The 16,718-nt window shown below is 47.6% G+C and overlaps 1 protein-coding gene across 1 annotated transcript; it reads right to left on the bottom strand.

The window, feature by feature from the left end:
* Window positions 1-3,616: 3,616 nt before the first annotated feature.
* Window positions 3,617-15,894, bottom strand: PRSS55 (serine protease 55). The gene is made up of 3 exons (XM_069576745.1): window positions 14,245-15,894; window positions 12,586-12,728; window positions 3,617-3,960 (listed from the first exon to the last, which is right to left on the bottom strand). The coding sequence occupies exons 1-3, from the start codon at window positions 14,384-14,386 to the stop codon at window positions 3,658-3,660; spliced, it is 588 nt and encodes a 195-aa protein (XP_069432846.1). The 5' UTR covers window positions 14,387-15,894; the 3' UTR covers window positions 3,617-3,657.
* Between the last annotated feature and the right edge of the window lie 824 nt (window positions 15,895-16,718).

Below are 16,718 nucleotides of genomic sequence, written 5' to 3'. Positions count from 1 at the left end.
GGATGAGTGGAGGGGACCAGGTACCTCTAAAGGCGGCATGAGGCAACGGTCCCCAGGTTAGACCCCTGCATCTTTTCCGCGGGACCACACGCCCTTTCCCAAGTAGATCATCCTGTCCTCTCCCTGTCTGCAGGTTTGTGTCTATCCCCAGTACTCCACTCACCCCAGCAATGCAGGCGGAGCATACCCGTTGCTAGTCTTGCTCTTAGAGATGACTGCAGACTGCAAACAACTCGAGGCGCAGGGCCTCCCTGACTGCCGTAGGAACTGTAGACTGTTGCAGGCTTAGAGAACGGGCTGGACTTGCGGACACAGTGAGGGGAAGGAGAAGGCGATGAACAGAGAGAGCAGCATTAACATCCATGCATTGCCTCGTGTAAAGCGAAAGTGAAACTTGCTCGGTCGTGTCCAACTCTTTGAGACCCCATTGACTATACAGTCCAGTATAATCAATGGAGTGGGTGTTGCCTTCTCTAGGGGATCTTCCCAACCCAGGGATTGAACCCAGGTCTCCCGCATTGCAGGCGGCTTCTTTACCAGCTGAGCCCCCGGGGAAGCCCTGCCATGTGTCAAATATTTAGCTAATGGGAAGCTGCTGTATAGTACAGGGAGCTCAGTTCCGTGTTTTGTGATGACCTAGAGGGGTGAGAGGGAGGCTGGAGAGGGAGGGGACACATGTATACACACAGCTGATTCAGGTTGTTGTACAGCAGAAACCAACACACCACTGTAAAGCAACTATACTCCAACTGAAAAAAAAAAAAGAATGTTAGCAACACGGAACACTGGGCTTCCCTTCAGTGAGATTTGCTCCTCTGTCATGTCCTGTCCATTGCTGGCTTCCCTACCCCAGTGCCAGCTCCAAAGAGGCACTCACCATGTCTACCCTGATCATAGTGATGTGCCCAGATCAAGGGGCATGTGGGTGCCTAACACTGTGTGTTGACTGAGTGGTTTAGCCACTGATGGCTGGAGAGGAAGCAGGAGCCTCCTTCACTGCCCCATTGCTCTTCCAGGGTCTAGGATAAAGAGCTGACATACTGCCTTGACATTCTTTGCAAACGTGAAATCATGGGTTTTTACTCTCTAACCTTCTCTAGAAATCCCTTTGACCCGGGAGGCCACAGAATTTGAACCAGCTGGATCCAATTCCTGAACCCGGGTATCAGACCCGTGGGCCCCTGTCCTTGTCTTGGACAGTGTCCAGAGGCAGGGTGGGTCTTAGTTCCGCAACCAGCGATGGAACCCACAGTCCCTGCATTGGAAGGCAGAGTCTTGGCCACTGGATCACTAGGGAAGTCCCCTGAGGGGGATCTTAATACATAGAAGCGTATTTAAAAGTGTGGTCGGCATATAGGAGTTATTCTGCACACGGCAGCCCTTAGTAACATGCAGAGCTGCACAGTGTGTATCCTGCCTGCTCAGAGTCGCTCAGCTGGGAGCCAGGAGCCTGTGGACTCTGAGCATTCCTGACTTGTGCAGCAAGGGGGCAGTGGAATTAGAGCTCACGCCAGGGTGGAGTGAGGGGCTCCTGGGGTGCCCTGGGGGCTCCAGCACGCCTCCTCCTAATCCTGGCTCTTAGCCCTCTTTACTCGCAGTGAACGCCTTTTCTGCTCTGAGCCTCAACTTCCTCATCTGAGCAGTGGGAGTGGTCCTCTATGCCCTTTCATGTCCACAGGCAAAAGGGTTGGGTGAGAAGGTGCTTTTCAACAGGAAGAATAAAAGGCTCAGGCTTCCCAGGTGGCCCAGTGGTAAGGAATCTACCTGCCAATGCAGGAGACACAGGTTCGATCCCTGGGTGGGGAAGATCCCCTGGAGAAGGAAATGGCAGCCCACTCTAGTGTTCTTGCCTGGAGAATCCCATGGACAGAGGAGCCTGGTGGGCTACAGTCCATGGGGTCGCAAAGGGTTGAACACGGCTAAGACACTGAGCGGGCACTTTCCAAACACGTGAGGTGTGTGTGTGTGGCAGGGAGGGGTGTGGGAGAGGAGGCCAGAAGAGTTTTGAGTTGGAAATGCTCCTCGTGCAAGAAACTGCAGAAAATCTGTTTCTCAGGAAACCAGGCGACCTCAAGGGGAGGCCAGCCGTCCAGTTCGTGGGCTCCATCTGCGCTCACAGCAGGCGATGCCAGGGGCGGTGGCAGAGTGCCCGGGCCGGCGACACCAACACCCGGGCAGCGAGGAAGAGGGGCTGACATCTGTGTGGGGGTGGAAGCGGATGTGGCATTTTTAGTTGGAAAACAATACGCATTTGTCAGGGTTTGCTCTTTCTTTTCTAAATACAGAACATTTGGGGAGAGGACAAGAGGGAGGAATACTGATTTCCCCTCCAGGAGGGGATGATGGACAGCAGAGATGGCAGGAAACACAGATCCTTTGCCCCCGACACCCCCGTCCGCCCCACCCCTCGTCCACCCCTCCTCCTTCTCCGCCCGCCTGCCCTGCTCTGCCTGTCACCCTCTCCCTCTCCTCCCTCGCATCCAAAATGAAGTAGTTGCCCAGGTTAAGGTGAAAAGGGCTTTCCAGGTGGCTCAGTTGGTAAAGAATCCACCTGCTGAGATGAGGGTTCGATCCCCGAGTCCGGAAGATCCCCCGGAGGAGGAAATCGGTAAGGCACTCCGGTATCCTTGCCTCTCAAGACAAGGCTGGACAGTCCGGCGCTGCCTTTTCTGCCTCTTCCCTCTGGCTTCGGTCCCCACTGGGTGCCCTGGGCTCTGACTCGAGATACAGTAGAAGAGCTTTGTAGGGAATCTCGGGCTTTTCCCTGACGTACAGCATGGCTGATACTTCTGCAGAAAGAGATTGCGAGAGAAAGCACTTGCCAGATCTCCCTTGGCCCACTCTAACCCTGCTCCTCCAGTGGTCTGAAAGCAACGGTCTCTGGATGTTATTCCTTCAGGCGCCCCTGAGCGTCCAGGAGGTTGGCCAGCCAGAAGGTCCAGTATCCAGGGCCATCTCCAGTGTCCAGTCCCACTGACGTGTCCCCAGCACCCTGATTTCTGTGGGGCGGGGGCACCACCCGTACTCACTATCAGGGCACGCTGTTTTGGGTGGCTGGCCCTTGGCTGGCTCCTGTGGGCATGTGACTCAGGCCTGGCCTAGGAATGTGCCTCAGCTATTGGAGCGGCAGTGGGCCTGGGCCTCTGTATCAAGTGAGGGAGACCAAGGCGTTTTGCCGGAATTTTCAGCAACATGGCTCTCTCTTTGGGAGCTGCTAAGCTGGTGGGATACAAACTGAAGGTACTAGTGGCCGTTGGGCCCATTTCTTGGAAGCCCTTTTGGAGAAACAGTCCCAGTCAATATCTGCTGAGCTCCTGGGTCCAGCCATAAACCTGAAGGCAACCAACACACCACTCTTGTTTTTCCATTTTGTCTTTTTTTTTTCCCTGTTATGCACACCTATAAGCAGCCCTTTCTGGCTTTAGATGGTTTGAGCTTGGTAACTCATCTGCAATGAAAAGAGTCATGACTACTCCAAGGACTCAAAACCAGTCCTTAAACTCTCCAGCCCGCCTGACTTCCGGTTCTACTGTCTGCAGCCTCAGTTCTAAGCTCTTAGCCTCTAACCTGTAGTCAGTTCCCCTGCCGGTGGCTCATATTCACACATCCTCCTCGATTAAAGAATAGCATCTGTTTTATTATTAGTAGAAAAATAGCTTAGAACGTCACATAGGGCAGAAGGCAGGGGAGCAGCCAGAGTGTGGGGCTGCCTGGCTTCGGGAATTCCGAGGCACGAGAGCCCTTTGCCTTTTGTTTGGAAGTCTCTACCATTTGCTCGGCACTAAAGGGCCTTCCCTCTAACTCAGTCACCTCCTTAATCCAGGAGTGGTAGTTTTCTAACAAGGTGTATATTCCTGGAGTGTTCTTCAGGCCACAGGACCTTCCCCAGCTGATGATGCCCACGTGGTACCACTTCTTGCCAGATTCTTGGGTACAGGCTAGAGGCCCCCCGCTGTCGCCCTGCGGACAGAGAACACAGATCAGCAGTGAGCCCTGCTCTCGGCTGTCCGTCTGAGGCACAGCACGGCTCACTCATGGAAGAGAGTTTGTGAACCTCCGGACTCGAGCCACCAAGCGAAATCAAGTCACTGCTAGTCAGCACCCACGCCCCCGTCCTGGCTTCATGGCTGCGGCCGGTGGGGGTGGGCCAGGCGCCCTGCTCGGCCCACCTCCACGAACTGCGGTCTGCAGAGTTCAGGCGGTGACCGGCCCACCTCCACGAGCTGCGGTCTGCAGAGTTCAGGCAGTGACTGGGACGGGACTGGGGAGGGTGGCGGTGGGGAGGGCTGGCGAGAGATGAGCTCCGTTCCTCGTGCGACACCGAGACGGGGAGCCGGAACACGGAGGATGTGTCGCCCATGCTGAGGACGAGTAGGGACCCGTTTCACAGGTCTTAAATCAGAAATGCGGGACAGAAGGGAAGGAAGGAAAACAGGCTGCGGTTGGGGCTGTGGATAGGAACTGGGTCTCCTTTGATGTTCTTCCAGAGGCGTGAGGGTGAAGTATGTCTCTTTTTAATCCTGTGGTGTGGGTGTTTGCAGGGGCATGTGAGCTAAGCTTTTTTGAATGCGTGGCTCCTCCAGGGTGGAATCACATGGGCCTATGACTCAGAGAATTATCTATTTATATAGAAAATATGTATCCAGTCTGCACCGTGTCCCTCACATGGATATGGCTTCCTTTTGTCCATATTAATACAGGGAAAATGAAGCTTAAGGAGGATGAAAGGCTTACTCAGAGTTACATGGTGCTGGGGCCAAAGTTGGAACCAAGCCTTCCTGATGCCAAGCACATGTTCTTTCCCTCCGACGCGGGTGGTGGGTTGGTGGCTACAATCGTTCAAACTGTCTTCCTTTCTTGCCAGAGGGATGGCCTCCTATTCCATGATCATGAACAGGGGACTGGAATGAATGAGATCTTATATGAACTCTTAACGGGGAGGAAGAGGATCAGACTTCCTGGACGTGATGTACAAGGCTCATGTGTACTGCAGTGGAAGTGCAGAGTCATAACTGCTGGACCCCCCGGGAAGTTCCAGTGCATGCTTTTCTTTGAGTTCTAGTTCAAGGTCATGGGATGAGAACCAAATCAATAGGATTTCCACTCAAACAGCTCCTTCCGTAAGTGCTGTTTTTAATAATTTTTCTTCATGTTATGATGGTATATAAATATTATTTAAAAACCTATTTAATATGCCGATTATTTCCTTACATAGCTGGGAGAGGACTATGCTTGGAAACGTAACTTCTAAGCCTGTTTCTGCATTGTTATAATGGAGATAGTACCAAGCATTTCCCAAGAGTGCTGGCAGTGAAATTTTAAAAATCTATAAATCACTCGGCATAGGGTAAATTCTATGTAGTAAATGCCCTAGAAATATATTAGTATTTATTATTTTCACCTTATGTATTACAAATATGGGCCATTTACCACTAGGGTTCCCAGGTGGCCTCAGTGGTAAAGAACCTGCCTGCCAATGCAGGATACATAAGAGACTTGGGTTCAATCCCTGCGTTGGAAAGATTCCCCTGGAGGAGGGCATGGCAACCCACTCCAGTATTCTTGCTTGGAGAATCCCATGGACAAGAGGAGCCTGGAGGGCTAGAGTCCACAGGGTCACACAGAGTTGGACACGACTCAAGTGACTTCCCATGCACACATTACGAATACTACTTGTGTATTTAGGAAGCAGAGAGTCCTTTCTTAGACTGTTGGAACTCCAGAGGGACATCTGTAAATTCTTGTTCTTTCATGCATAGAGCCTTTAATCTTTTTCTCTTTCTCTAGGAAAGGCAGGAAGGATTATCTCAGAGGAGGATCTGGCCTCAGCCAGCAAGGACCCAGGACTAATGACAGTCCACGTAGTAGGAACTTTGTTTTGAGACTAAGGCTGGTAGCCAGAGACTGGTCTGGTTACAAACATGCTGACCACAGAACCTCCTAAGTTCATCGCCATGTTAATTACATCACAGGATCACTCCTGTCTGTTTTGGGCGAGCAGCACATGACCTTCCAGCCTGGCCCCACTACCTGAGGCAAATCACTTAAATTCTGAAATTTCTATTTTCTCAGAGAGAGGGAGACTTTCCCACACCCATTTTACAGGGTAGTTGGAGAGAATGAAATTACTGAATACGTGTGAAAGAGCTGTGAAATTATTACACTGCTTCGGATCCATTCAGATAGCGAAGAGGATGATTGATGATTAAAATAACCACGTTTTCTCATCTGTGAAACAGATGCAATTAAACATTTTTTTTAGATGTCTTTCTGTCTGTAAAGGTCTAAGGCTCTACGGAGTGAAATAAGACTTTTCTGCAAGTATCATGGGTGGTGATGGGCTCATAACACCCTGGCAAGTAGCCCAGGATGGTGAAAATACTCTGTGTGGTGCCATCCATTATGAGGCATGTCGTTATATGTTTAATCACAGGCTGGGCAATACCAAGAATGAAGCTAACACAAACAATGGGCTTTGGGTGATTGTGATGTAGGTTCATCAGTTATAACACAGGCACCACTCTGATGGGGATGCTGATAACAGGGAGATGATGCATGTGGGGAGGGGCAGGGGGTTTATGGAAAATCTCTATACCTTCCTCTCAATTTTGCTATGACCCTCAAACTGCTCAAAAATTTTTTTAAAAAATCTTTAAAGAGAGTTTTGGGGTGGTCAAAATGTTCGTTCATAATAGCTTACAGGAAAAGCCGAACAAATTCTTTGGCCAACCCAATAGCTCAGGTTGACCTCCAACTCAGCTTGGCAGCCCTGTGACCACATTGCCTGTCAGCTCAGATGGCTGCCAGCTCTTAACCACTGTCCACCACGGTCTCTCTCGGATGTCCCTTCTGCTAAGATTACTGTTATATTACAGGCAGTTTTCAGCTTCTTAGGAAGGCTCATCTCTTTGGCAGACATTTTTGTTGAGTATTTTCCATGCCAGGCACTGTTTGAGACACTGGTCAACCATGAATAAGATGCCATTTCTGCATTGAGGAGACGGACAAAAAAGTTGCGCAGCATGGTGATGCCTGTTTCTCAGACGGCTGTGGTCCTTCACAAGAACTACTGTGGAGCTAGCTGGGGACCTATTTGATTTTATATTTTGCGGCATTGTGCCACTCACTGATTTTTTTTAAGTTGAATATTTTTAAATAGTGTAATTAATAGAGGATTACAAAGAGGAAATGTGCTGGAAAAGGTAAACTGCAAAATTTAGTTGATTCAATTTTAATTTGTGTTTTAAGGATAGCATAATCTTGCTTGTTACTTTGGACATATTTCAATGTTTTCATAATCCAATTAAAATTTCCCTTCATTGTGTGATTACATTTTTTTCAACTTTGCTAAGTTTAAAAGTGTAATTTTATTTTTACGGGCAATTATTCTTAAACCCTAAGGGATTTTCTTGTCTGGCTTATCTGGTTTTAAGTGATGATAATATTATATAATTTCAGAAAACTTTCCTTGCCAAGAACAGCTGATTATCAGCAATAGAAAGCTTTCTAAACAGAGAAAACTTTTCGCGTCATGATTTTTTTAAAAAAACAGCTTAAAATGATAATAGCACATTTATTTATAGCACTCAAGTTATAGAAGGTTAATTTTAGAAGCTTTCATTAAAGTACATTTTGATAAGAGATGGATTTAAGCAAAAAGTCCTGAACTCCAGATGGTAGCCTCAGAAAACATCATCTTGACGCTTGTGTTGCCATTGTTGGCTTTGGCCATTTGAATATCGGATGGTGATAAATCAAAGAGATTGAAAAGATAGGTGTGCATACTGATGGGGCTCGAGTCTCATATTCTTGGGTGAGCAGCAGGGGCAGAAGCTTGGGTCAACCCCTAGTCTCCCTGCATGGCCGCCCACCCCTGGTGACCTTGCTCTGCTTACCTCTCCACACTCACCCCGTTACCTCTGGCTTCTGAAATACTGAACGTTCCCTGAACACACGATGCTGTTTCAAGCCTCTGTGACTTTCTCCCAGTTCTGCTGGGTGCTGTTTTCTCCCTTTCCTATTCCTATTGGAATCCTCTGTCTCCTACTGCAACAAGAACTGGCTGCTCCCTAGGTCGGTGGCATGGCCAGGATCCAAGAGTTTCTTTTAATCCTCGTTGCGGAGATGCTTGAGATGCAGGTTTGATCCCTGAGTCAAGAAGATCCCCCCAAGGGAAATGGCAGTCTATTCCAGTATTCCTCCTGGGAAAATCCCATGGACGGAGGAGCCTGGTGGGCTATAGTCCATGGTGTCAGAAAGAGTTGGACATGACCGGGCATAGCACAGCGCAGCAAATTGGGGAGAGCTGTCTTCTCTTTGTTATCTTATGTATAACTGTAGATTCATGTGCAGGTGAAAGAAACAATTCAGAGGGATCCGACATGCCCTTTACAAGTTGCTCCCAAAGAGACCGTCTTGCAGAAATATGTGTAATACGATAGCACCATCGGGGGTATTAACACGGATACCGTCAGTGCATAGAACTCGCCCGTCAACCCGAGGATCCCCCGTGCGGCCCTTTGAAGGCCATCTCCACTTCCACTTCCTTCCAGCCCTAAACTCTCCTCAAATCCTGGCAACCACTGACCCATTCTCCCGCTCTTTAATTTTGTCATTTCAGGAGTGCTACGTAAGTGGAATCACACAGTGTGGGACCTTTGGGGTCAGCTTGTTGCACACAGCACAGATCTCTGGGCACATCCGTGTCGTCACTATATCAATAGCGTGGTAGATTGCTTCTTGTCACAGCTGAGTGGTATTGCCGGGTACGGATGCACCACAGCGCATGCAGTTACTCACATCTTGTAGGAGGTTTGCTTCCGTTTTCAGTCTGTGATGAGTGGATCTGCTATAAGCGCTCCTGCATGGTTCTTTGTGTGAACACAAGCTTTCATTTCTCTGGAATAAATGCCCAGGAATGGCATTTGCTGGGTTATAAGGCAAGAACACCTTCAATTTTTTAAAAACTACAAAATGGTTTTCAGAGTGATTGATTTATTTTAAACTCCGCCCCACCCCCCACTCCCACCCCTAGCAATGTATTCATGATCCAGTTTCTCTGTGATCTTGTCAGCATCTGGTGTTACTGTTTGCTTGTTTTCTCTCTGCAATTTGTATATTTATTTATTAAAAAAATTTTTTTATGAACCCCTCTCCCACCTCCCACTGCTTTTTTTTTTTAATTTTAGCCATTTTGAGGTGTGTAGTAGTTTTAATTTGCATTTTCTGATTGTAGTTCAATTTGCATTTTCTTGATGACGAATGACATTGAACATCTATTTTATTTGCCATCTGTATATCCTCTTCAACAAACTGTCTGTCCTTGTCTTTTGCCCATTTTTGCACTGGACAGTTTGTCTTTCTGCTTTTGAGTTTGAGAACAGTTTATACATTCTAAGCATAGTTCCTTTGTTGAATATTCCCTCCCAATCAATAGCTTGTAATTTCATCCTCTTAGTTTTAATTTATTATATATATATATATATAGAGAGAGTATAATTGCTTTATGATGTTGTTTAGTCTCTGCTGTACAATGAAGTGAATCAGATATAGGTGTATATATATCCCCTCCCTCATTCCCTTAAAAAAATTTTTTTTTTTATTTGACTTCACCAGGTCTTAGGTGAAGCATGTGGGATCTAATTCCCCAACCAGGGGCCCCCAGCATTGGGAGCACGGAGTCTTAGCCACTGGACCACCAGGGAAGTTCCTTCCTCATCCTCTTAATATGGTCTTTTCAAATTTTGATGAGGTCCAGTTGATCGATTTTTCTTCTCATGAGTTATGTTTTTGGTGTTACTCTATGTCCCAAAGATTTATTTTTTCCTAAAAAATGTGTATAGTTTTATATTTAAGTACATGATTCATTTCATGTTTTAATTGAATTTACTCCAGGAATTCATAGTTCTCAATTTTAAAAAAAGTACTATTTTAAAACAAGCTGCTTGGCTTTGTTTTTAATTCTTAGACATGTATTTACTCAGATCTTAATTGCCCCATGAAGGATCTTTTTGTTGGGCATACAAACTCTTAGCTGTTGTGGCATGTGGGGTCTAGTTCCCCCACCAGGGACTGAACCAGGCTCCCTGCATTGAGAGCACAGAGTCTTAGCCGCTGGACCACCAGGGAAGTCCTCCCAAAAGGTTCTTCACTCAGATTTTTAGTTCTATTTTTCCTTATCTTGTGTGCATTAATAAATGGAACCCATAGATATTAATGAAACTCTCTATTCTATTACAGATAACGTCTTGAGTATTAGGTTACGGGATTCTGGTTCTCATATGAATCACCTGTTTTAACAGGCTTCTTGTGAAACTGGAGTGCGGGAAGCCAACTCCTTTCCATTAAATTGGGGTAGAAGTCAAGACCCCCCACTCAGGCCAGCAATGACACCAAAGGGAGGAGCAGGAGTGTGACTGCTACTGGGTGGGAGCCCAAGTTCCTCCTGTGGCTTCCACTGACACTGAGGGGGACGGAGGATGCTTCGTTAGACTAGATGGTAAAGTCCTGCCTTTCCATTCAGCCTCCCGTGACACCACCATGGTGGGCAGAAGTGGGGAGGGCGAGGGTGTCCGCTAGACCTTGCTTGCTGGGGTAGGAGTGCTATGGGGTTTTTCCTGGTATATTGCTGGGATAGAAGGATTATTGTTAAATAGTTTCTGCCTTGCTAGGTTGTCCTTTCTTTTCCTCCAAAGAGAGGAAGTCTTTCTTGTTTTGTTTTGTTAGTTTGTATCTGTGACCACTGATATTTTTTCCCCTAGCTGGTCCTAGGAAAGACAGTGCTATGTACTATGATCCAGGCTGGGAGGTAAGAGGCGAAAAGAAAATCCAGGGAATTCACTGCTGTATCATGCCTTAAGTAGTAGGATATTTGTTTCCAATTTCATCTTCTCTTTCCCTTCCAGAGCCTTTACTTTTGTTTCACAATATAATGTCCAGGGCTTTCAGCTGTGTTTAGAGAGAGGGATCAAGAGAACTGTGTCTACTTCATCTTGTCCAGAACTAGAAGTTCCAGTTATCTTGTTTTGTTTTGAAATCACTGCAGATGGTGACTGCAGCCATGAAATTAAGAGACTCTTACTCCTTGGAAGGAAAGTTATGACCAACGTAGATAGCATATTGAAAAGCAGAGACATTTTGCCAACAAATGTCCGTCTAGTCAAGGCTATGGTTTTTCCTGTGGTCATGGATGGATGTGAGAGTTGGACTGTGAAGAAAGCTGAGCACCAAAGAATTGATGCTTTTGAAGTGTGGTGTTGGAGAAGACTCTTGAGAGTCCCTTGGACTGCAAGGAGATCCAACCAGTCCATTCTGAAGGAGATCAGTCCTGGGATTTCTTTGGAAGGAATGATGCTAAAGCTGAAACTCCAGTACTTTGGCCACCTCATGCGAAGAGTTGACTCATTGGCAAAGACTCTGATGCTGGGAGGGATTGGGGGCAGGAGGAGAAGGGGACGACAGAGGATGAGATAGCTGGATGGCATCACTGACTCGATGGACATAAGTCTGAGTGAACTCCAGGAGTTGGTGATGGACAGGGAGGCCTGGTGTGCTGCGATTCATAGAGTTGCAAGGAGTTGGACATGACTGAGAGACTGAACTGAACTTGTCCAGGATATGGGAAAAGCACTAGGCTTGTGTGACACTGGTTCCGTCTCTCTCTGTGGTCCTCACAACGTTCACCATAGGGGGGACACCTTCTAAAAGAGATGCCATTGCTGCTGGAGTTCGCTCTTTCCTACCTCACAGCCTTTGCACGAGACAGCCTTTTCGTCACTTGTAGCTCATCTAACATCCACACTTATAGTTTCACACCAATGACCAGATAGGGGGCTCCTCAAGTGAGCACTCCCAAGATGAATCTCTCCCATCCTTACAACCAGAGGAAGTTAGTTTATGAGAGGTTTTCCTCTGTTTCTTTTCTAGTATCAATCAAAACTATTTTTAAATTTTGTGTCCATTTTATTAAAGAGAAACTAAGCTGCCAGACTTTTGTTCAGTGGAAGCTGCATACATCATCCAATATGCTACGGTAGTTTACCCAGCTGCCTGCCTAGGACATAGAGGGCTCCTTTAGTCAAGCAACCATGTCTCACCAATGGTTTAGAACCCAGGACTTCCCTGGTGGTGCAGTGGTTGAGAATCCACCTTCCAATGCAGAGGATGTGGGTTCCATCCCTGGTTGGGTAACTAAGATCCGGAGTCTCAACTACTGAGCTTGCATGCCTCAACTAGAGAGAAGCCAAGTGTCACAACCGAGATCTGACACCGACCCAAAAAAGGAAAGAAAAAAACAATGCAACAGAGGAAGCTAAGTGGATCTCAAATCTTCCTCGCCCTTTTTTTTTTAAACAAGTCTGAGATAGAAAAAGTCTTGGGGCCCTACCTGGATTGGAGAAGGCCAGAAATATTTATTCAGGGTTGCTGCTTACTGACTCACAGGACCTGACACTAAGTATTCCTGAATCCAGGTCCCGCTTCTCACAACTAAGCCCGATTCCCGCACTTTTCCCAGACTCTTACTGTCTGCTTCCCATGGACAGAGGGTGCCTTTGCACTGTGCCACCCCAGGTACCCCCAAGTTACCTGGCAAGAATCGTAGCTCTCATTCTCATATCCAGCACAGAGCATGTTTTTGGTAAGTTTGGGAAATTCCTTAAAACACCTGTCCCAACTCATTATGGTCATGGGGGCTTTCAGCAGCTCAGTTTCCATAGGCTCGTTGAAACCTGAACCACAGAGAAGGCCCATTAGAACGGTCACTGGTCTCCAGCCCCAGTGCCGCGCGCGGGCCCCAGGCTGTCCCGCCCAGCATCCCACCAGCCACCCAGCCACCCTTTCTTCACCTTTTCACAGAACCTCATTCTCCACATCCTGCCAGTAATCCCTTGCAATTTACTCATTCCACCGGCCCAGGCTCTTCCAAACAAGTCCCCATCTATTTAAATTATTCATTCCTCCCATTCAAAATCCTACTCCTGCCTCCAAGAAGACTTCCCTCTGGGCTCCAGCAACCCCACGGATTTCACTCCTTAGAACTGGCTGTTGGAAAAAAAAAAAAAAAAGAACTGGCTGTTGAGCAGTTCTTACATAATCCCACCTCTTCAAGCCATATTTGCCTATTGCCCCTCTCTGTTATGTGAGCACGGCACTTCTGACACAGTGCCACTGAAACTGGGTTTGCGCTAGACAAAGGTAGGGTAGGTTGGTTGAGAGTCTTTTTTGTTTTCTAATTTAATGATTTTTCAGTGGAAGGATAATTGCTTTACAGAATTTGTTGTTTTCTGTCAGCGGTTGACAGCTTCGACAGAGGGTTTGGCAAGGCCCTTCCTGGACTGCCAGCTTCCACGAATTTGTCTGAATTTGTCTCCGTCTCATCCTCTAACCACACGGAGATTTCAAAAGTCTTATTCTTATTGCATATTTTTAATTTTGCAGGAACCCACCTGCCTCTTCCTCACTTCTAAATTTTGAGTCTTGTCTGAAGTCCTGAATCAGTGTTAACACCAGTTACCCTCCAGTCACTAAATTCCTGAAATTCCTACCGTGTTTCGGACCCCAGCTTGCTGCAGAGCATCCCCCAAGGACCTGTAGCCTTGTTCAGGCCTGAGCTTGGCTGTGCCGTTCCCACCCTTCCCGCACCTATGTTATTGAGTTTTCTTTGGGGATAGTTCAGTGGGGGCTTTCATAATCCCTTTATACCCTGGTCCAGCTCCTTCTATTTGGGCCAAGTGACAATGTATTGACAAGTAACAAGAACAGATTCATTTCTAAGAATGGATGGGCAACACTCCAGGACCATCTAAAGTCTAGGCCAGGGCAGGTGTCTTGAATGCCTGAAGGAATCAGGTGGAAAGCATGCATGCGTGAATCGGGGAGATGAGAGAGGACAGAGCAGGGAGCCCCTGGCAAGCTGGAGGTTTGCATTCAATGAAGCCAACAAATGGTTGTGCGCTGGCTCGCAAGGGAGGACCGCACCCAGGGATGGCCCACACCTGGCATCTCAGCGCTGGGCCTTGGCGGGGGTTGGCGGGGGTGTTTCCTTGGTAACTTGGAAGAGGCTGAGATCAGGCCTCCCTGGGTTTCTAGTGTTCAGGGATTAGCTCTGAGGCAAGCCCCTCCCCCTCCCTTCCTCAGCTCGCTCTCTCTTTCACCTTCTCCTCTAGGTTTACTGGCCCGTCCTCAGATGCCACTGATGCAGCCCTCAGCCTGGCTGCACCCAGGAGATGCTGAGCTGTGACGTACCAGATTTGACCTGCCCCCATCCTGCCACCCAGCAATTGTGCCACTGGGAGAGGCTGGGCTGCGTGGGCAGGCAGAGGGGTTCTTTCCGCTCGTTGAATACGATGGGACTGTCCAGCATCAGCAGAGCAATGTCATTGTCCATGTCAACTCTTTGAAAGTCCTTGTGGAGAATGATGGTTGTGACTCCCTTTATCTCCAGGGATGGGCTGGTTAGGCTAGTGGTTCCCAGCACGACTCTCAGTTCGGTGGGCCTGGTGGAGGCGGAGAACCAGAGAGGGAGGAAAGTCACAGGGGGCCCAGAATCTGCTACGGCTAAACCCTAAACCCCACATGGTCCTACTAGCCTTCTGGACTTGTCCTACGGGGGCTGTTGCTCAGAGGTGGTGAGCATTTGTAAAAGGTAGAGAAGGAGGGTGAAAGAGCCAGTGTGGGACCACAGCCGCCTTGGTGCTCCAGCATCGTCCCAGAGACCCGAATGAGACAGTCCTGCCTCACTGGGCAAAGGCAGGACCTAGCTTTGCCCCTCAATCACCTGCCCAAAGAGCCCACAGAAGACCACTTAGCACAGATCAGACCCTGGCACACACAAACTAGCACTCAGGTAGGTACGGGATTATCATAGCAACCTGTCTACCAGCAATTTAGATACTCAGGGTTTGTTTGCTTGCAACATACACAACTGACCAAATTTACATATTCAGAATATATAAAGAGATTCTACAAATAAAACACTGTCAAACTCGAACAGGCATTACAGGAGAGAAAATATACCAATCAACTTGAATATATCAATGTAGCAATAGTAGTAAGAAAAAAACACAAATTATGACCACCAAGATTCTAGTCTTACCTATCAGAAAAGCGAAAATTAAAAGTTCTGAAAAAATAGCAAGTATTGGTGATGATTTTAACACCTATATACCACTGGGGGAAATTTAAATTGGTACAACCACTTTGAAAAATCATTTGGTGTCTTCTAATAAACTTGAAGATGTACAGCCCTACGATTCTACCGCTTCTCTCTTAGAAATAAACTCTTGTACACATATATAGAAGGCCCATGCAAGAATCAAGAATGGACTTTAATCTAGACCTGCCAATGATGGGGCTTCCCACGTGGCCCTAGTGGTAAAGAGCTCACCTGCCAGTGCAAGGGACGAAAGAGACTCAGGTTTGATACCTGGGTTGAGAAGACCTCCTGGAGGAGGGCATGGCAACCTACTTCAGTATTCTTGCCTGGAGAATCCCATGGACAGAGGAGGCTGGTGGCTACTGTCCTTAGGGCCACGAAGAGACAGATATGACTGAAGCAACTTAGCATGCAAGACACAGTGCCACTGATGAAGCAGAAAGATTCTTCAGGAATTTCCTTCCAGGCAGAATGGCCAGGAATTTTCCAATCCCTAAGTATCCCACGAGAGCAGATGCAACCAGTTTCCTTGGTTACCCCAGGGTGAAACTTTCCCTGTGGTTTTAATTAACCTGTTAAAGTTTATCTTTCTATGTATCGTCCATCTTTCATGAGATGGTGGAGCAGAAAAGTACAAATGCTAGAAGGGGATTTAAACGCTATTTCTTGTCTCCTGGAGAATCCCAGGGACGAGGGAGCCTACTGGGCTGCCATCTATGGGGTCGCACAGAGTCGGACGCAACTGAAGCGACTTAGCAGCAGCGGCAGCAGATGTGTCCCTTGGGTGAATCACCCAACCTTACTGGGCTTCAGCTTCCTTCTCTATAAGATAAAGATGTTCATTTTAGCTGCCCTAGAGTTGTTGTAAGATCGAATGAGTTAAAAGGGAGCAATTCATTCTGCCTTCCTCAGGCTGGGTGTATATGAGTCAATCAGTTAATGCACATGGTTTCTTAGAACATGATTTGTAATCACTAAATGCTCTATTTTTTCCACCAGTCTCCTGGGATGCAGAGAAAACTCTACACAGGGCAAGAAAATCAGGTGTCAGATGGCCCAGGAACTGAGACCTCCAGAACTTGGAGAACTTCCATTTAAAAGGACTTGAATGTCACAGGAGAGGTAGACAGACCAATCCCCAGGGTGGAAGGCAGTAGGTGGTGGTCATTCATGTCTGATACGGGAAGCAGCGACTCCAGAACTTCCCTAGGCAATCGGGCTTGGCTGAGTGTGGGGTGCCCCGGGGGCGTGCACTGTCAGAAGAGATGCGATGAACTTGGTACTTACACTAACTGCTCAGGGTAAAAGCAGTGAGCCGCCGTGATAATCCACCACTCGCTGAGGATGGCGCCACCGCAGAGATGTTGATTATTTGCCTGAACACTCACCTGCCATGGAAACTCACCCACCCCAGCCTCTATCCCTCCTGTGATTCTGGAATACTGAGCTCCTCTTGCAAACATGGGTCTTTCACCACATTCTGGTAGAATGAGAGAAAGGAAGGCAAAAGATGCAACACTTTGTCAAAACCTATAGGAGATCCATAAGTAGCTATCATTATACC

Source organism: Ovis canadensis, chromosome 2, assembly GCF_042477335.2.
Source record: "Ovis canadensis isolate MfBH-ARS-UI-01 breed Bighorn chromosome 2, ARS-UI_OviCan_v2, whole genome shotgun sequence".
Lineage (NCBI taxonomy): Eukaryota > Metazoa > Chordata > Mammalia > Artiodactyla > Bovidae > Ovis > Ovis canadensis.
Note: the sequence above shows the minus strand (reverse complement) of the source record. Positions and strands in the feature narration are given on the sequence as shown.